General features: G+C 49.3%; 1 protein-coding gene across 3 annotated transcripts; it reads right to left on the minus strand.

Annotated features, from left to right (window-relative positions):
• Positions 1 to 282: 282 nt before the first annotated feature.
• On the minus strand, positions 283 to 14,490 carry dhx9 (DEAH (Asp-Glu-Ala-His) box helicase 9). 3 transcript variants are annotated; one of them, XM_088014892.1, is made up of 29 exons: positions 14,365 to 14,490; positions 13,359 to 13,510; positions 13,138 to 13,278; positions 10,737 to 10,851; positions 10,520 to 10,653; positions 10,298 to 10,446; positions 8,632 to 8,716; positions 8,462 to 8,508; positions 8,248 to 8,384; positions 8,085 to 8,174; positions 7,348 to 7,502; positions 7,195 to 7,272; positions 6,927 to 7,118; positions 6,699 to 6,840; positions 5,753 to 5,835; positions 5,526 to 5,682; positions 4,543 to 4,640; positions 4,265 to 4,478; positions 4,097 to 4,191; positions 3,947 to 4,020; positions 3,706 to 3,858; positions 3,470 to 3,630; positions 3,097 to 3,208; positions 2,864 to 3,025; positions 2,362 to 2,489; positions 2,057 to 2,286; positions 1,869 to 1,984; positions 1,173 to 1,373; positions 283 to 960 (listed from the first exon to the last, which is right to left on the minus strand). In XM_088014892.1, the coding sequence occupies exons 2-29, from the start codon at positions 13,467 to 13,469 to the stop codon at positions 660 to 662; spliced, it is 3,861 nt and encodes a 1,286-aa protein (XP_087871018.1). In that variant the 5' UTR covers positions 13,470 to 13,510; positions 14,365 to 14,490; the 3' UTR covers positions 283 to 659. The 3 variants fall into 3 exon arrangements, with proteins under 3 accessions (XP_087871018.1, XP_087871019.1, XP_087871020.1); XM_088014893.1 differs by lacking the exon at positions 8,632 to 8,716 and having other exon boundaries at positions 7,348 to 7,509; XM_088014894.1 differs by lacking the exons at positions 10,520 to 10,653; positions 10,737 to 10,851; positions 13,138 to 13,278; positions 13,359 to 13,510; positions 14,365 to 14,490 and having other exon boundaries at positions 7,348 to 7,509; positions 10,298 to 10,436.
• Between the last annotated feature and the right edge of the window lie 6,231 nt (positions 14,491 to 20,721).

Consider the following 20,721-nt stretch of genomic DNA (forward strand, 5'->3'; position numbering starts at 1 on the left):
ATGTTTTTACGTTTTGAACCAAAATGTTCAAGAGTTAATTAGAAACCAAAAACTCGACAGTCCAGGACTCTGCGTTTCCAGATCAGAGGATCAAACCTCAAGTCTTTGTCCCATCAACCATCAGCTGATCAACCTGCAGATTGATCACAGCAGGTCAAAACTCCAGGACTCAGGTAGATCATTAAAGGATTAAATGGGACAAAAATGATTTTAAATAAACATCTGAACAGATTTTACTACAAAACTGAACCTAATCCAACTTAAAATTAATCAAACTTCACCAAATGTTCCACATTTATTATTATTTTCGTTTAGTTTCTACAAGACAAGAATCTGGAGGAAGACGAGACGTCAAACTCTGCCCCCTGCTGGTGCTTCTAGAGAACTACACATGTAAAACCAACGTCTGATCCGGTCCATCAGGTTTCTGGCGATGAAGAGGAGCAGATGATGAAGGTGAGGAACAGATGATGAAGGTGAGGAGCAGATGATGAAGGTGAGGAGCAGATGATGGTGAGGAGCAGATGATGAAGATGAAGCAGCTTCAGGTGGAAACATCTCAGATTTATTGGAAACATCAATAAAAACAAACATGGAGGCTCAAGAGAAACAGACTGGAGGGACAAAGATCTGCTGTACAACAGGAGGTCTCACTCTGTTTAATATCTGCCCCTGTACCCCCCTCCCCCTCTGAAGCCCCCTCCTCCTCCGTAGCCCCCCCCTCCTCTATAACCTCCTCCTCCTCCATATCCTCCCCTGTAGCCTCCGCCCCTGTACCCGCCTCCTCCTCCATAACCCCCACCCCCTCTGTACCCTCCTCCGCCCCGGTACCCACCATACCCCCCTCCTCCTCCTCTGTACCCCCCCCCTCCTCCTCCATATCCTCCTCCTCCGTATCCTCCTCTTCCTCCTCCTCCATCGAAGCGCGCCATCTTGGGAGGTCGCGGCCCGTCCCCCATCCTGCAGACAGACAGCAGACCCTTCAGGGAGCTGATGGCCCGGGCTGTGACCCGCTGATGGCCCGGGCTGTGACCCACCGAGGGCCACAGCCCGGGCCCTCAGCGGGTCGGGCTGTGACCCGCTGAGGGCCTGGGCTGTGACCCACCGAGGGCCACAGCCCGGGCCCTCAGCGGGTCGGGCTGTGGGAATCGAACCGACGGCCTCTCTGGTACCTCTGGTTGGCGGCCATCAGGTTGATCCCGGCGGCGGACGGTTTGGACACCTGTCTGATGGCGTTGAGCAGCTTCTCGCTGGCCTGGTCCAGCTGGTTGATGAACTCTGGGTCCTTGGTGACCTCCACCACCAGAGCCTCCAGGCCGGCCCGCAGGGCGGCGATGGCGCCCGCCACCTCATGGCGGATCTTCAGCTTGATCCTGGAGGAAACCCACCGACACGAGGGGAGGATCAGGAGAGGCTGGATCCTCCTCTAGAGTTCTGCTACCACAGATTTACAAACCTTTTCCTCTGAAATGTTTGTTTTTGTCGTTTTGGTTTCAGAATATTTGGTTATTTGTTTTGTCCTGATTAAGTTACTGATGATTTCAGAAATCAACTCATCGCTCAGTCCTAATGAACCGCAGGAAATGGAACATGCTACAGTTTTAGTTCCAACAGAACCGGGTCAACCGGATCATCAGGGAAACATCCTAAATATTCTGAGATCCAGAACCAACAGAACCAACAGAAACAACAGAAACACAGCCTGGATTATTTCCCTCTATGATGATGATATTTGCTGATAATCTGGTGCTGATCCGGCCCCCCAGCAGATCCGGCCCCCCAGCAGAACCGGCCCCCCAGCAGAACCGGCCCCCCAGCAGATCCGGCCCCCCAGCAGAACCGGTCCCGGATCACCCGTAGCGTCTCACCAGTCGTCCAGCTCCACGATTTCCCCGTTGGAGCTGATCTTCTTGCAGGCGAACAGCAGCAGCTGCAGTGGACTCACCAGTGTCATCCCCTTAGCCGAGATGGCCCGGGTCCGGATCTGAAACAGAACCAGAACCTCAGTCGGGCGCCTCCGGACCCGCAGGAGTCCGGCTGCGGTGACGCCGCCCACCTTCTCTCCGAAGACGAAGAAGGGCGAGGGGTAGTGGATGTCGTGGCTGCTGAAGGGGCAGTTGACGGAGGACTTGTGGATGAGCGCGTTGCGGCCCTCGGTGGTCAGGATCTTCCTCTTCTCCTTGTGGAAGCAGACGTTGGGGTAGGAGCCGTAGGTCAGCAGAGACACCACCACGTCCAGGTTGTTGTCGGGTCCCACCGTGTTGAACATCTGGGTCATCAGGCAGCCTGCAGGAGGAAACGGACCGGCGTCATGGTCGTCGCTAAGCCGGGGCGCCGCAGAGCCGCGGGGCGTTCAGGTACCTTCAGGAAACCCAGAGTTCACCAGGATGTCCTTCAGCTGCACCTTGGCCTCCCAGGTCATCCTCAGGGTGGACATGTTGAGACGTTTGTGTTCGCAGAAACGGTTCTCAGCCTCTTCACCGTTAACCCTGAGCAGAACCAGGACAACAGCCGGGCTTTGATTAGGCCAACTCATGTTTCTGGACGATGATGATGATGGAACTGGACAAAATGTAATGTTGGTTTCTCATTTGGTGACTGAATGATGATTTATCACTTTATGTAAAGCACTTTGACCTCTGCCATACAAATAAACACTGACTGAGACCAAAACATCAAACGGAAGAACTTAGTCATCCAACATGTCCTTCCAGACGTCTCTGTTCACCACCTGGTTTGCCTCTATGAAGGTTTATTCTCTGTCGGCTTACTGTGTAAATTATAATCGTTCTACCTGTTGGTAGAAAAACAGAGAAAACAGCCTCAGTTCTGATGTCGGGTCCGACAGAACCGACCGGCTCACCTGACGTCGTCCCAGGCCTGGAAGACCGACAGCAGCGCCACGTGGTCCGAGAAGCGGCTGCCGGAGAAGTTCCTGTGGACGAAGCCGAGGCGCTTCCCGTCGTTGATGAACGGCTCCGGGAAACAGGAAGCGGCCGAGATGGTGCACATGGCGTCTCCGACACTGGGGGGCGACAGAGAGCCGTCAGAGAGCTGCAGAGGCTGCAGAAGAAGAGCGAAGCGGCAGGAACCGACTGGAAGATGCAGCCCATGATCATCATCTTCCCCAGCCGAGGCTCGATGGGCAGCCGGGCCAGAATCCGACCCAACGGAGTCAGCTCATCGTTGGAGTCCAGGGCGTCCAGGTCTGGAGAGGAACCAGTAAGACCAGTAGAACCAGTAAGAACCAGTAGAACCAGGAAGACCAGTTAGAACCAGTAGAACCAGTTAAACCTGTAGCGTTTCGCTTTTTGTGTAAAATATTTATCAGACAACCTTAAACTCCAGTGGAGGTTAAGGTTAGAGCAGATGGAGCACAGCGCCCCCTGAAGGCCTTTAGGAGAATATTCAGGCCTGTCATGAGCTGGAAGAGATGAATCCTGAATCCACCTCCCAAAGCCCCTCCCACCTCGGAGAGTGAACTCCGCCTCGATGACGGCGTCCAGCGGCGGCGGTTCGATGGCCTTGGACAGGAAGTTGCCGATGCCGCCGAGCCTCAGCAGCTTGATGCTGAGCGCCACCTCGTGCAGCGGCGTCCTGAAGATCTCGGGGGTCATGTGCGTCTCCAGCCTGCGGGGAACATAAACACACGATGACGTTCGCGGCTCGTGGCGGTTCCGGATGCGTCCGGGTCGGCGGGCCTACTTGTCGAAGCGAGCGCGGCTGCAGAGGTGGAAGCAGAAACCGGGTCGCACTCGGCCGGCGCGACCTTTCCTCTGCTCCAGGTTGGTCTTGGAGGCCCAGACAGTGGCGTAGTTGGTCATGTTGTTATGGGAGGTGAAGAGCTTCACCTTCTGCCTGTCAGGACGAGCCCAGGTTAACCAGGAGGTCAGGGGTCAGGAGGACTAGGGTTAGGAGGTCAGAGGTCGGGGGGTGGAGCTCTTACTTGCAGGAGTCGATGACGTAGACGACGTCGTTGATGGTGATGCTGGTCTCGGCGATGTTGGTGGACAGGATGACCTGGAACGTCGCACCAAGAGTCAACTTCCTGTCTGCCAGGAAGCGGAGCGGCTCCCGGCGCTTTCCCAGAACTCACCTTGGTGACGCTGTCCGGAACCGGCTCAAACACCCGCCTCTGCTCCTCCCTGGGGATCTGGCTGTGCAGCGGCAGGATGCGGTACCGGCTACTTCCTGGAACCAGAGCGACACCGCATTAGCTCACGTCTGCAGGAGGTTCTGGCGCCGGACGGACGGGTTCCGGTACCGAAGTGCGGGTTGGTCTCCAGGTGGCGCTGCATGGAGTAGATGAGGTTCCAGCCGGGCAGGAAGACCAGAACGGCTCCGGCCACCTGCAGCGTCTCGATGTACTTCAGCAGAGCCTCCACCAGCTCGAACGACGTCTCCTTCTCACTGACCTGAGCCATGGAGCGCTTCGTCTCCGGCGTGTAGTCCGACCCGCAGATCAGGTTACAGTTGGTCTGCAGAGAGGAGAGGTCAGAACCAGAACCAGGCTGGAGGCCCCATCAGAATCAGCGTCCTCACGTCATCGTCTCCGCCGTCCTCATCTTTGTCCTTCTTCTTCCGGTCCATCGGCGGAGGGACGAAGTTGGTCATCTGGATGCAGTCCTCCAGGAAATACTCTGAGGCAAACAGGAAAATTCAAAACATTTCAGCCAGATATTCCACATCCAGGCACCAGAACCCCACTGGGTAGAGACCAGAACCCCACTGGGTAGAGACCAGAACCCCACTGGGTAGAGATGAACCGGACTGGGTACAGACCAGAACCCCACTGGGTACAGACCAGAACCCCACTGGGTACAGACCAGAACCCCACTGGGTACAGACGAACCCAGCGCAATGGCAACGAAAAATTCAAGATGGCCGACACAGTCGTCAGGGAAAATTGACATTTGAACTAAAACTGCCAATATTTATCACGGATGAAAACCTTTGGTATCAAATCGTACAGAACTGGACCTATAAAGTTGTAGATTTTTCTAAATGGCCGTCATGGAAGTTTCATTTCTGCGTGAAAATCGCCGATCATACGAACGTGTTTGGTATCAATTCACAGCCTAAACGTTCTGAACCATAGAAAACATTTTATTGGTCTTGTGTTTCCTTTTCTCTGGTGGACATTTGTCAAAAATGGCTGCCACGGTTGTAATGGAGCTAATGCTAGCCATTAAGACGTCTGGCTCGCCAACAGCAAAGTTTCTCATGCTGCTGCATGTTATTACTTTAAAGTTATACAAGCAGGATGACCAAACCTGAAACAATGAGATGTAAAATTCATCCAAGTCATAAAATTAGCAACAATTTAAGGTAATAAATGATTTAAAAGACTCAAAATGGCAGCCATCTTGAAAATGTCTGTCATCCTGAAATTCCAGTGGCTGATGGGAAATATGAAAAACATCTGACCTCAGAGGTTAGCATGCTAATGCTAGTATCCACACGTTTTTACGGGACCATGTGGCACCGTCCTGCAGAAGAACCAGAACCAGGAGACCGAGGCTCACCTTGAACCGGGAAGGTCCGGCCGAACACCTCGATGATGGGGCAGTTGAAGAAATATTCCCTGAACATGGTGGTGTCGATGGTGGCCGACATCAGGATGATGCGGACGTCCGGGAAGGCCTGGACCACGTCCCTGAGGACCACCAGCAGGAAGTCCGTCTGCAGCGGCAGAAACACGGTGAGAAACCTCAGAGCGGGTCCGGTTCTGGTTCCGGACGGGCGAACTCACGTTGATGTCTCTCTCGTGGATCTCGTCGACGATGACGTGGCTGATCCCCCTGATTCCTGCTTCCAGCTTCCGGAGGAGAACACCTGGAGACGGGAACGTTTACTCCTCACATCCAACGGCTTCAAACAGCTCAGAATAAAAAAGGTTAATAAATACGGAGATAAAAACTGATAAAACCTGCAGCTTGGATTTAAATACTTGGATGTCAGTGGATTTAAATATGTTATAGCTGGAAATTATTAGCTTTGTCTTGGATTTAGGCGATAATGGTTTAAATTGCTTATCTGATTGTCGTTTTAGTTCCAGTCAGAAATACTTTAATGAAAGGAGCAAATCGATTAGATGGCAGAAATGCAGCTGTAACAAATGTTACTCAGTTTTTAGGTTTTTATCTGAACAACAAGAAGGTTTTTCTGCTGGACTCGGCTGAGCAAATCAAACTGCAGCCACAGAAACCGGGCCACAGATTCTGTTGAACATTGGACCTTATGTCAATGATTTAAAGAGAATTAAAAAGTTATTTTGGGTTCAGTTGATCAGAAGATCTGCAGCTGTTCAGGTTTTCCTCCTAACGGACCTTTTAGACCAATAAACATTTGGCCCACAGTGTGTCGGGTTCTGTGTGGTTCTGTGGGTTCTGTGTGGTTCTGTCAGGTTCTGTGTGGTTCTGTGGGGTTCTGTGTGGTTCTGTGTGGTTCTGTGAGGTTCTGTGGGGTTCTGTGGGGTGTGTGTGGTTCTGTGTGGTTCTGTGTGGTTCTGTGAGGTTCTGTGTGGTTCTGTGGGTTCTTTGGGGTGTGTGGGGTTCTGTGTGGTTCTGTGGGTTCTGTGTGGTTCTGTGTGGTTCTGTGGGGTGTGTGTGGTTCTGTGTGGTTCTGTGGGGTTCTGTGTGGTTCTGTGGGGTTCGGTGACCTGCAGCAGGGCTCCCCCTGCTGGCGGCTCTGCGTACCGACGGTGCAGAACATTACGCTGGCATGCGGCCGCGGCAGCACGGACTCGAAGCGGACGCTGTAGCCGCAGCTCTTCCCCAGGTCCTCTGCTCTCTCGTAGGCGACCCGCTCGGCCACAGACACGGCGCTGATCCGGCGGGGCTGCAGAGGGATCGGGTCAGAGCCGGGTCAGAACCGGGTCAGAACCGGGTCTGAGCTCAGAGCCATGGAAACGGGTCGGGTTGTACCTGCGTGACCACGATGTTGCAGTCGGACGCGCGGCCGCCCTTGATGAAGCGGTCCAGGATGTACTGCGGGACCTGCGTGGTTTTGCCGCAGCCCGTCGCTCCTCTGATGATCACGACCGGGTTCTGCTCCACCGTCGCCATGATCTCCTCCTCAAACTGCTTGACAGGAAGCTGCTGTCGCTCCGACAGGATCTGCAGGACGGCAGGAGGCGGGTCAACGTTTGGGTCAGGCTGAGACGGCGGCGGAGGATCGGCGAGGCAGGCGGACCTTCTGCAGGTTCTCATCGTGTTCCAGTTGGTACATCAGCTCGCCGTGGAGATCGCCGCTGATCTGCTCCGGAGTGCACTAGACCGGAAGAACCACACATCAGGACCCGACCGGAACCGGACCCGTCAGATCAGGAGGTGTGAGGTCTCCTACGTAGGCCAGCGGTCCCTCGTCGATGTTGCTGCTGGTCCAGGGGTTCCAGTTGACCTGCGGAGGCGACCAGGGGACGACGCCGCTGCTGCTCTGCTTCTGAGACGGCTCGAAGGCGGCCATCTTGGCCTGGACCAGAGACACCGGGGCGCCGGGGTCTGCAGGCTGACACAAGCCAACACGGTTCAGGTGTTTACTGCCCTCTGCAGGCCAGGAAGGAAGCTGCACATCAGGTTCTGCTTTAAAATGAACCAACTTCTACTGAAGGCTTTGATCAGCAGGTTAACACTGAAAACTCCCACGTTTATTACAGTCAGTGAAGGCATCAGCTGCAGGGCATCGATAGTCATGATCCGTCTCAGAACCAGCAGAACTTTCTTTAGAAGCTGAAATTTAATGATATGAAACTGATAATCAGAACCAGTCACTGAAGAGTTAAAGGTTCTGCTCAGACCCGGATACATTTCACACAGAACTCACTGTGAACTGATTAATGATCATAAACAATCCTCAAAAAAAAAAGTCCAATCAGTCCAGACCTCTGGTACCAGAGGACCGGAACCAGACCTCTGGTACTGGGCCTCTGGTACCAGAGGTCTGGTTCCGGACAGAACAACCCGTTTCTTGTACCGACTCAGATCTGTTCCTTGCTCATCGTTCTGACCCCACCCGGCCCACCCATTAGAACCGGACCAGCCGGTTCTGTTGGTTCTGAGGCGGACCCGGTAGAGGGGACTCACAGGCGGGGGGATGTGGACTCCCAGCTCCTGGACCACGGCGGACAGCTGCTGCTGCAGGTCTGGAGCCACGTTGACCTCGTAGGCCTCCAGCTGGAACAGACAGACAGACGCTCAGGTTCTGTTCTGGTTCTGATGGCTGGAGCGGTCCGACTGCAGCTGGTACCGTCTCGCCCTCCTTCTTCTTGGTGACCCCGGAGTACGGCTCGATGACCCCCAGGTGGTACAGCTGCCGGACCACGGACAGCGCGCAGGACTGGGCCGCCAGCTTCTTGTTGGACCCGTGCTCCCGGGCCGTGATCTCTGAGGGGAACCAGAGCAGAAGGTCAACCAGAACCAGAACCACGGACTGGACCGCTGGTTCTGAGAGGAGCTCTTACTTCTGCCCAGCTGCCTCACAAACAGCTGCATCTCTGCAATGAAGCTCCTGCAACACAAACATCCTGCATCACTTCCTGTGCTCTCCAAAATAAAAGCACATTGCCATTATCATCATCATCATCATCATCATTATCTTCGTCATGGTGGTCCGGTGAGGAGCAGAACTCACCTGTGGCGCCGCCGGCAGGAAGTCTGCATGTGTTTCTGCGGGACTTTCTGGATCATTTACCAGCAGCAGCAGCAGCAGCTCTGGCCTGCAGCGACACCAGAAATCACAACCAGACTGCAGCTGGCCCCGCCCCCACATCCTGGCCCCGCCCCCTGTGGCCCACAGGCCCCGCCCCCTGTGACCAACAGGTCCCGCCCCCTGTGACCAACAGGTCCCGCCCCCACATCATGGCCCCGCCCCCTGTGGCCAACAGGTCCCGCCCCCACATCGTGGCCCCGCCCCCGTTGGCGCACAGGCCCCGCCCCCACATCATGGCCCCGCCCCCTGTGGCCAACAGGTCCCGCCCCCACATCATGGCCCCGCCCCCGTTGGCGCACAGGCCCCGCCCCCACATCATGTGGCCCACAGGCCCCGCCCCCACATCTTGGCCCCGCCCCATGTGGCCCACAGGCCCCGCCCCCACATCCTGTGGCCCACAGGCCCCGCCCCCTGTGACCCACAGACCCCGCCTCCACATCCTGGCCCCGCCCCATGTGACCCACAGGCCCCGCCCCCACATCCTGGCCCCGCCCCATGTGGCCCACAGGCCCCGCCCCCACATCCTGTGGCCCACAGGCCCCGCCTCCACATCCTGGCCCCGCCCCCTGTGGCCCACAGGCCCCGCCCCCTTCAGCCCGGCCCATGGGACCGCTTTAGAGCGTCTAAACGCCGTCCCATGTCTTCCTTTGGTCCGGTTGTGAGTTCTGGTGTCACCTTGTTTTTAGCAGAGCAGGAAGCTAAAGGTCGGGTTCGGCCCGATTCAACAGCTAAACATCTGGTACCGACCAGGACCTCAGAGGGGTCCACCTGGACCCAGTGCGGACTGGTTTGTCCCCTCTGAGTCAGTCACAGTTTGAATCTGTGTTCAGCGACCCAACTGATCTCGGGTCGGTGAACACAGACGTCTACAGCAGGGTACCAAAGGTGAAGCTGGTTCTGCTGTTTGGGTTCTGGTCAGAGGTTCTGAGACCGCTCCGGTGTAGCCGACACACCCTGGAGGTCTCTGGGTTTGAGCCGTCCAGCAGAAAAACATGCAGAACTTCCTGCCGACCGCCCGCTTTCAGCCCGGCATCCGACCCGGCCCAGGAGGAGGAGGAGTCCAGTTAGGGTTGGATACACAGACCAGAACCTCTGATGGGCCGGTTCTGGTTCATCAGGGATTAGAAAGTGAGAAGCAGTCCGGCCCGGTTCTGCTTTCTCTCCTGGATAAATCCACTGAAGCTGCTGCCGTTAGAAGCAGAAAGTAATCCTGGTTCAGTCCATTCAGACCGTCAACCAGCCTGGTTCTGGTTCTGTTGGAGGGTTCTTTCTGTTCAAAGTGGGTATTTTCTTTCTACTGTCGCCTTGTGCTTGATTGGGAGGAATTGATGTTTCAGAGTAAAGAAAGGCAAAGAAAAGCTCAACTTAAAGTCCGAACAGAACCTCAGACCCAATCCAGACTCTCAGATTATGATCCTGATATTTCTGACTCAGGCCTTCATGTCAGACCCGATCAGAATTTATGATAGGCTGAGAAAACCCGGCCCGGTTCAGAGCTGGTCCGGGTTCCTGTGTCTAACAGCTCAGTCTGGATCTGGTCTGAAGTTCTGCTGCGGTTCTTAGACCCAGCCGGTCCTCTGGTCCAGACCTGTTGTGGTCCGGTCCCACTTGGCTGTACTTATACTCAGCACTGGTTTTCTCCTTCTGGAAGAACTGGTTCAGACGGGCCTTGGCGTTCTCCAGGGTCCAGTTTCCGTGCAGGTTGGCGTTCAGATCCACTTCCTCCGACTCCAGAGTCTGAGAAGGAGAACGGATCCATCAGATGGAACCGGCTTACCCTCAGAAACCCAGCCCGACCCGAGCCTGGTACCGCCTGGGCCTCCTGCTCGTCCCTGCGGGCGTAGTACTCCTTCAGGTTGGCTCCTCGCTCCCACTCTGCTCCTCCTCCTCCTGAGTAACCCAGTCCAGTTACTCCTGGAACCGGTCCACTGACACCAGTTTCCCCTGAAACATAAACCAGAGTGAGAACTCCCAGAGGTTCTGTGTTCAGTTCTGACCCAAACTGAAGTCGAATCGTCAGGATTTGCCTTGTTCCTCTTTAACAACCAGGTGAGGAGGCAGCGGGCCGCTGGGAGGAAGGTTTCCGAAGCCGCCGTCTTCTCCTGCTCCTCCGTCCAGCTGGTCTCCTGCAGGAGGACCGACCTGCAGGTCCAGAACCGACAATTAGCTCCAACCTTTAGAGGGTTCTGACTGAATCATCATAATAATTAGAGGTGATCGGCGATCAATGGCTCTTGTTGCCGATCACACAAACCGATCATCACCTGCTTCTCATTCCCAGCCTGCCTGTGCAGCTGGTCTCCTCTTTCCTTCACTGCCCAAACGCGCAGCAACAAATCCTAAGCGATGTGGAACTATAACGCACTGAGTGAAAGGGGAAGTTTGCTGCGTGTTGCGGTGGAAAATTGAAGCAGGTCAAAATGCATCAACACAACGAAGCTAATACGACATAAAAACAATGCCATACTTGACGGAGTTTGGCTACATCGAGGCTCACTGCAGTAAAAAAGACATATGGAGGATCAGACAGCAGGTAAAGCAGCGCACAGCTACAAACACTCACTGGATTAGCATGACGGTCAGAAAGCTAAACAAATAACCTGGAAAGTTATTTAAGTCTTCGAGCTGCGATGTCAGACGCTGGTTCTGCTCTCCTGTTGAACCGCTGCTACGCTACAGGTAGTAATATCTGACAGACGGAGCTTCGCTTCTGCTCCACCTGGTAGTGACTCTCACACCGAACCTGCTTAAAGCTGCAGCATCTAACTTAAAAAAAATACATTTTACATACGTATTAAAACTTTCGCTGTCCTAACATGAGACAGATAATCTCTGAAAAAATAATCGATCTCCTCCCTGATCTGCATAATTACTCCGCTCAGTCAGAAACAGCCAATCAGAGCTAGCAGTAACCAGCTAGCCGCCATGCTAACAGGAAGTTTTCATTCAGTAACTCTGGATTGTTTATTGTAATGGATCCTGTTTTTGCCTTTGAATGTTAAGTTTTATACTTGAACTTCTTGGCAATGTTGAGAGGTTTTATTTTTGGCTCTTTGCATTATTTAGCCTCTTCAGAGCCTTCATATGTTATCAGTCTGTTAAAGATAGTTTTATCAATAGCAGTACAATTTGCACAATGTCTGTTTTGTTTAGTTTTCTTCTTGGAAAAAGTTATTAAAAACAAGTTTTTGTCTAAATTAAGGTGAATTCATGGTTCTTTTTTCCACATAATGTAACCGGTAGTGTTTATGATTAAAATAATAATTATGTGATCGGTATCGGTGTATCGGCCCTCATGGGTGATTGGAATCGTCAGGAAAAAACCTGATCGGCACATCTCTAGTAATAATAATAATAATAATAATACACTTTATCTGAACTGAACAAGAAACACAGAACAGAAAAATAAAAAATCTAAAACAATAAAAAGGAAATTGATGTTAGAAACAAACGACATTAGACAGAATGAGCCAGTTTGAAGGAATTAGTTTTAAGGTTAGATTCAAATGATGGCAGAGAATCAGAGTTATGGAGAAATTCTGTTTAGTTCAGTTTAGGAAAGTTTTGACCAATCCATGATTTAATTTCAGAGAGGCAATCTGAAAGGTGGAGGGTGGACCGGGTCTCTTTAGCACAGCTGGACAAATGGTCTTCTGGAAACAAGACCAGGTGGAAAAAGATAAATGAGCAGAGGACCAAATCCAGAACCCTGAGGTTCACCTGGGGATGACTGTGACTTGAAGTTCTTGAGTTGGACATAGGTCTGTTGCAGTCAGCAATAAATCAATTAATCGCTTGATGAATTAAAACAAGCTCTATCATTTCCATTTGCATGACTTTCCTGATAAAAGTCTTCATTCTGGCGATTTGGTCTCAACTACAGTTTTTTGAAGGACAAGGTTGTTTGTCCTTCATGATTCATTTTATTTGTTATTTCTGTTATTTATTTTGGATATTTATCTTTGAGAATGTGTTCTTGCATTATTATGCCACTATATTAGTTGAAAATGGCCTCAAAACAACAATATTGTCATTTATCACAATAACGTCATTTATTGTCCTGAAAAATTGGTGTTGTGACAGGACCAGGTGGACAGAGTGTTGATGGTCGTCAGGTAAGACTTGAACACATTCAAAGAAGGAACTTTGTCCTCTTTACACACATATACACAAAACTAACTCAGTGGAAATGGCAATACTGACATGCTTTAATTGAAAAAGGTTATTTTATCTTATTTCCTTTTTTTCCGTCACCTTGATGCTCTTCTACTTCATTCCTTTGTTATAAAGAAAGTTGTGCAGTTTGTTTTACATGGAGAATGTGATGAGAGACATATAACTGAACAATCTGTTAAAAACCTAATAAAGTTTGAAAAACAATAAAATAAAATAATGAGCTTTGTTGTGCTGGGTAACCAGAACACTGACCCCTATGGCCGGGACCTCGGCTGCGTTTATCTCTCCGACCCGGACCAGGTAGTTAACGAAGTCCCGGGCAGCGTTGGTCTGAGCATCCTTCTTGTTGGTGGAGTTTCCCATGCCGATGTAGTTGAAGCCGTCGACTCGGACCTGCATGGGGAGACTCGGGTCAGAGACTCGGGTCAGAGTTGATGTGTGGAGCTGCTGCTGAACGGCGACGGAGGACTCACTTCACACATGAACTTCTGCCTGTTCTTGTTTCCTGCAGCTCGGATGTCGTAGCTGGGAGTCAGCTTCTTCTTCCCGCACCAGGCGTACAGGAAGTTCTTGATGTCCGCCATGATGGAACGCCAGGAAGGAGACGGTCCTCCTCTGATCCAACCTCAAAGTTACACAAACCATTTTAATCAAAGTGGCAGCAAATATTTTCACTGAAATCAGGGTTTGTCCACTGAGTTCATCGGGTTAAAAATTCGGTAAAAATATTTTCTACTGAAGTTCGGCTTTAAGCATCAAACCTGCAGACTGATGGACAGCTGTGGCAGGACTAAACATGGAAGAAAGAAATATAGAGAGTATACTGGAAACATCCAATTCCATTTTTTAGACTGTGTAGACATGCAATGAGTTAAAACTGTTATAAATTAAGTTTGAATTCGCCAGAACTGAGGCCAGAGTACTGGAACCCGTCCCATCTGGACCGGACTACCCAACAGAGGTTTGAGATGATTTCCCAGGAAACAGTTTGTGGAAAATGGAAGCTGGTTTCTGTCTGACTGGCCACATGTACATGGTGACGGTATGTGCGTCTCGGAGCTGATGTTCAGTAAGTCCAGCTGTTATGTTTAACTGCATTAGACGATCTTATTCACTTCTCAGATCATTTATGGACATTGTTTTATAAACTTCAACTTCAAAACTGGATCCAAGGTCGGAACCGAGGATAAAAGACAGGAAGTCCAGCTACTGCTAACATTTTACCTCTTTTAGCTGTAACTTTGACACATTAAGCGCTCATTACGCCAGAGAGCTACTTCCTGATTCCTTTTAATTAAAACATTATATAAACATTACATTTAGCTGCTAACGCAGGTAATGCAAGAGCTACATGCTAAGCTAATATTAGCCGTGTGCTAACTGCAGTTTTGTCTTCGGAGACGCTTAACTACCCTCACAGAGACACAAAATGAGGCTAATAACAAATAAAGCACGATAAACATACTTTTCTTTACTCACAATAAAGTCAGAAATTAGGAATGTCTCTCCGGATTCCCACAAACCGACAGAAAAATAAGAAAATGTTGATTTCCCTCAAATCCTGCCGGTTGGTAATAAATCTGTACCGCCACCATGTGGTCCGGCGGTGGAATTACACTGGGGTGTGTTTCTCCAGCTACCAGTGAAAGGATTTCTGGTATAGGAGTTGTATTTTATTTATTTATTTATTTATTTATTTATTTATTTATTTATTTATTTATTTATTTATTTATTAATTATTTTTTGTCTTTCACAAAAATAAAACAAAAAAATTAATTCTGTTTATAATTGACAGTGTTTATAAATATTGGTTTTAAGGGTGAAAATAGATTAAAAAAATAGTTAGAAACCTCATATATATAATGGATACACTATAACATATAAAGACCTATTTCAGGTTTCTATCTGTTATATAAAGAGTGGTAGGTAAAACAATGTACTTTTTAAATCATAAATCATTGTAATTACTGTATCCCTCTTTTATTAAAGGGGACATTTCATACAAAATCCACTGTGCAAGCCTGGCTGTTAGCCTGGTCTGGAGCAGAGGACCTGCTCAGGATAAATCGCCATGGTAACTGATGTGATACTGATTTGGTGAAACTGAGGTGAGGTTTAATTCAGCCAGGATATCTGGAAAATCCCATCTTGATCCGCTATCCTGGATATCCGATTTTTTTGTAAATTTGCATTTTTTTTTTTTTTTTGCTGGGGCTGTTCACACCATGGTTCACACTGCCAATAAATGCGACCTGTATGTGTTCTCCAGTCTGAACGGGCAAACAACCTGAACGTGTCCCGCATGCGCAGTAGAGGGCGCAATAGCGTCAGAGTTCTTGCTCAGTGTTTGCAGAAGTAAACATGGAGGCTAACGGTGGAGCTTAGCTTACACATTTGAAGTTGTTGTCCGCCCAGAGCGGCATTAACAAGTTAATTCTCATTAACTAAAACCCACAGAACAACTCGCATAACTACTGTTCTGGCCTCTCTGCACTGACTCCCGGTGTATTTTAGGACTCATTTTAAAATGTTCATTTTAACTTTTAAGGCACTCCATGATGAGGCTCCCAAATATATATTGGACCTTTTGAAGATTCTCTGTCCCTCTAGGATGCTAGATGCTAATGACGGTTCCCAGAACTTATTTTAAAACTATAGGGTTGCCACCCGTCCCTTAAAATACGGAATCGTCCCGTATTTGGCTGTTATATGCTGCGTCCCGTATTGAACCGATACGGGACGCGATTTGTTCCGTATTTCTATAAATGTCCCATAAATATGGAGTTAGATTTGTTTCACAATTATTCAATCAAAAAAAAAAAAATTCATGTCAAACAAAAAAAAGTGAGGAAGAGCAGCTCAGCCCAGTCCAGGATCACTGCAGTGTCAGGGTAGCTGCTTAAAGTCTGCAGGTAGATTTTTGCGTAGCTGGTCCTCCGGTTTTCAGATTCTAATTGTAAATAAAAAGTTAGTCAATGTTGTGATGATCCAGCTGACTGTGGACTGATGGTCACTGTACTGGTCAGCGAGGTGCAGTGCTTGGATCCAAGGGAAAAGCAATTTAACAACAGGAAAGTCTCAAGGGGTCGATGGAGAGGAGTTGATACGAGTTCCTCTCTGTCCTGGGTGAACATCATGGAGAGTCTCAATCATGGCTCAGAAACGCATCAAGAAGCTTTATGACGCAAACCTGAAAAACAAAAATAAAAACAATACAAGTAAGTGATGATATTTACCTAGACAACATAATCAAAACCCAATAAGCCCTAAAGTCTTTTTAAGAGTTTTAATTGAAAATAAATTGACGATATCTCAGGAAGTTAAATGTTCAAGTGAAACAGTTACTGTATCACAATAAGAGAAACTGCAAAAACATTTCAGAGTTTTAACACTGAAGTTACTGAGAGTAAACGGAAATATTTAGTAAGTAGAAAATACATGTTAAAATCTGAATACTTTTTTGAATGAAGCTGAAATCAATTTAAACCACCAGCAGACAGAGTACAGTATGCCGATTATCTGTACTAAAAATAATGCAAAAAATGTAACATAGAAGAAGAGGCATTATTTTTAAAACCAATAAATAAACTGACTTGGAGAAATATATTTAGCCAAACACACCCGGCCCCTAAAAGCAGCACTTCCTTCCCTACCTGACCTTCTCTGACTCAACACTTGCTGGTCTCTCCATCCTCATGCTCTGATCGTCTCTAGCAGCTGGAGGAATCAGTAAGACCTACAAGCCTGTCCTGCTTCAGCTGCACTCTGCTGGTCATACTAGGATGGGGAATTAGGAGAACACCAATTTAATTTAATATCATAACACAGCAAAAGGCATATTACATCTAATTCGGAATAAAACTATAGTACAGGACACAAACACACCAAATAATAAAAAACAGAAATTATGTGAATATCCTCCTTCGGCCTGTGACCTACCAGCTTAGTTTTACATTTTACAAATGGAAGAAAATATATATATTTAAGAGTTACACTGCCTCCCCTCATCGACAGCACTGATTATGTGCTTGGTAAATAAATCATCTGCACAGTCACTTGACGTGTGGTGCAGATTAATGTGGACCTGATAACATTGGAGCAACGATCCGCTGTTTTCCCACTTTAGCTTCAATGCTAGTTAACACACACACACACACACACACACACACACACACACACACACACACACACACACACGGAGTATTTAACACATATTTCCTCCAGATATATTTGGTATTTTCCACTCTTAATGCCACTCGACAGAGGTTCGCTGGTTAACGAATATTGCACAAGTCTAGTTTATGAACTTTACCTAGTGCTAACATTAGCTAGCACAATATGGTACCGGGGATCGCGGCAGACAAAATATGTGACTGTCGTCATAAGTTGTTTAAGATTTCTTCTTTGAAACAGGGTGGACACTTTAGTAGCTGCTAAACGGTGTAGTTTTGTGAAGATTACTTACCATCACATTCTGTGTCCCGTCAACCAAAAAATTCTGATATGCAAAAATAAAAGTTTCAAACAAAAATTAGTGACTTCAATTAAAAAAAAAAAAACTTTTCAAAATTTGTTTTGTTTCGTAAAAAATTGATTTTTATGATTAAAAAGTTTTTAAGATTATTTTGTTAGATTTTTTTTGATTGGATACTACTCTTTTTGTTTGACATGATTTATTTTTTGACTGAATAATTGTGAAACAAATCTAACTCCATAGAAAGCTTCATTGCTTCATGAGGCTTCATTTGCCCATCGCAGCACCGAGGCCCTGCCCTCCAACTGGAGACGGTTTCCTGGCGCCCTCTGGTGGATAACTGAAAAAGGTGCAAACAAACCCCACAGAAACCAAAACCCCAGATTCTCAACATAAAGGAGCATTTCTGCCAACTAGTAACCAGTAAGTTGGTTTCTGTAGAAAGAGCAGCTTCTTTTACAACTTGAGAAAAAAAGAAACAAATACAAGAACCAACCACAGGAATGCTTTAAACTGCAGGGTTTCTGAGACCAACATAAACAAAACAAAATTTTATTTAAACTATGAAATAAAATACCACTATCTAGAAGTAAACTTATATGTACGAAGGTGGAGCTCCTTCTCTATCCAAGAACCAGCAGAAAAAGTCTGGATCAAAGAAGAGAAAGAACCCAAACAGATTTTAATCCGTTCAGTGATTTATAAACTACAGCAGGATAGAAGTCTCTCAGTGAAGGAATATAGAACTGGGTGGTGTAGAACCGGGTGGTGTAGAACCGGGTGGTGTAGAACCAGGTGGTATAGAACCAGGTGGTGTAGAACCAGGTGGTATAGAACCGGTTGGTGTAGAACCAGGTGGTGTAGAACCAGGTGGTTTAGAACCAGGTGGTATAGAACCGGGTGGTGTAGAACCAGGTGGTTTAGAACCGGGTGGTGTAGAACTGGGTGGTGTAGAACCAGGTGGTATAGAACCGGGTGGTGTAGAACCGGGTGGTGTAGAACCAGGTGGTATAGAACCGGGTGATGTAGAACCGGGTGGTGTAGAACCGGGTGGTGTAGAACCGGTGGTGTAGATCTGGGTGATGAGGAACCAGGTGGTGTAGATCTGGGTGATGTAGAACCAGGTGGTATAGAATCGGGTGGTGTAGAACCGGTGGTGTAGATCTGGGTGATGAGGAACCGGGTGATGTAGAACCGGGTGGTATAGAACCAGGTGGTGTAGATCTGGGTGATGTAGGACCAGGTGGTATAGAACCAGGTGGTGTAGAACCAGGTGGTGTAGAACCGGGTGGTATAGAACCGGGTGGTGTAGAACTGGGTGGTGTAGAACCAGGTGGTGTAGAACCGGGTGGTGTAGAACCAGGTGGTGTAGAACCAGGTGGTGTAGAACCGTGTGCTGTAGAACCGGGTGGTGTAGAACCAAGTGGTGTAGAACCGTGTGCTGTAGAACCGGGTGGTGTAGAACCAGGTGGTGTAAAACCGTGTGCTGTAGAACCGGGTGGTGTAGAACCAGGTGGTGTAGAACCGGGTGGTATAGAACCGGGTGGTGTAGAACCGGGTGGTATAGAACCGGGTGATGTAGATCTGGGTGATGTAGAACCGGGTGGTATAGAACCAGGTGGTGTAGATCTGGGTGATGTAGGACCAGGTGGTGTAGAACCAGGTGGTGTAGAACCGGGTGGTATAGAACCGGGTGGTGTAGAACTGGGTGGTGTAGAACCAGGTGGTGTAGAACCGGGTGGTGTAGAACCAGGTGGTGTAGAACCGGGTGATGTAGATCTGGGTGATGTAGAACCGGGTGGTATAGAACCAGGTGGTGTAGATCTGGGTGATGTAGGACCAGGTGGTATAGAACCAGGTGGTGTAGAACCGGGTGGTATAGAACCGGGTGGTGTAGAACTGGGTGGTGTAGAACCAGGTGGTGTAGAACCGGGTGGTGTAGAACCAGGTGGTGTAGAACCGGGTGGTGTAGAACCATGTGCTGTAGAACCGGGTGGTGTAGAACCAGGTGGTGTAGAACCGTGTGCTGTAGAACCGGGTGGTGTAGAACCAGGTGGTGTAAAACCGTGTGCTGTAGAACCGGGTGGTGTAGAACCAGGTGCTGTAGAACCGGGTGGTGTAGAACCAGGTGGTGTAGAACCGTGTGCTGTAGAACCGGGTGGTGTAGAACCAGGTGGTGTAAAACCGTGTGCTGTAGAACCGGGTGGTGTAGAGTCGGGTGGTGTAGAACCAGGTGGTGTAGAACCGGGTGGTGTAGAACCAGGTGGTGTAGAACCAGGTGCTGTAGAACCGGGTGGTGTAGAACCAGCTGGTGTGGAACCAGGTGGTATAGAACCAGGTGGTGTAGAGCCAGGTGGTATAGAACCAGGTGGTGTAGAACCGTGTGCTGTAGAACCGGGTGGTGTAGAGTCGGGTGGTGTAGAACCAGGTGGTGTAGAACCAGGTGGTGTAGAACCGGGTGGTGTAGAGTCGGGTGGTGTAGAACCAGGTGGTGTAGAGCCAGGTGGTATAGAACCAGGTGGTGTAGAACCGTGTGCTGTAGAACCGGGTGGTGTAGAGTCGGGTGGTGTAGAACCAGGTGGTGTAGAACCGGGTGGTGTAGAACCGGGTGGTATAGAACCAGGTGGTGTAGAACCGGGTGGTGTAGAACCGGGTGGTGTAGAACCGTGTGCTGTAGAACCGGGTGGTGTAGAACCGGGTGGTGTAGAACCAGGTGGTGTAGAACCGGGTGGTGTAGAACCGGGTGGTGTAGAGTCGGGTGGTGTAGAGCCAGGTGGTATAGAACCAGGTGGTGTAGAGCCAGGTGGTATAGAACCAGGTGGTGTAGAGCCAGGTGGTGTAGAACCAGGTGGTGTAGAACCGGGTGGTGTAGATCTGGGTGGTGTAGAACCGGGTGGTGTAGAACCAGGTGGTGTAGAACCAGGTGGTGTCTCTACCCTCCTGGTTCTAGTCAGGTCTCCAGCTGCAGCTTCTGGTCGTCAGTCTGACCTGCTGCTGGAATCAAACCACTAAATCCTGGATGAGTTTCTCTGGTCGGAGACTTTAGTCCTCTGGGCCTGAATGTCCTGCAGCTGGTAGAAGGAACTGAAGGGTCAGGTCAGAGGTCAGAGGTCAGTCTTATCTTTAGCTTCCAGCTGGAAGAACTGAAGCTGACTCTAGATCTATACCTCTAGATCGCTCCTCTTTAGGTCCAAAGATAATAGCTTCACTTTTGTTTCTGTTCAGCTGGAGAAACTTTTGTCTCATCCAGGTGTTTATGTTCTCAGCATCTGTTCAGTGATTAGATGGGGTCAAAGGTCACCTGGTGGCATCATAACGTAGAGCTGTGTATCATATCAATATCAACAAAACGGGTCAAACAT

The sequence above is a fragment of the Poecilia mexicana genome, unplaced genomic scaffold (genome assembly GCF_051168715.1).
Source record: "Poecilia mexicana isolate PSO_F unplaced genomic scaffold, ASM5116871v1 scaffold_17, whole genome shotgun sequence".
Taxonomy (NCBI): Eukaryota; Metazoa; Chordata; class Actinopteri; order Cyprinodontiformes; family Poeciliidae; genus Poecilia; species Poecilia mexicana.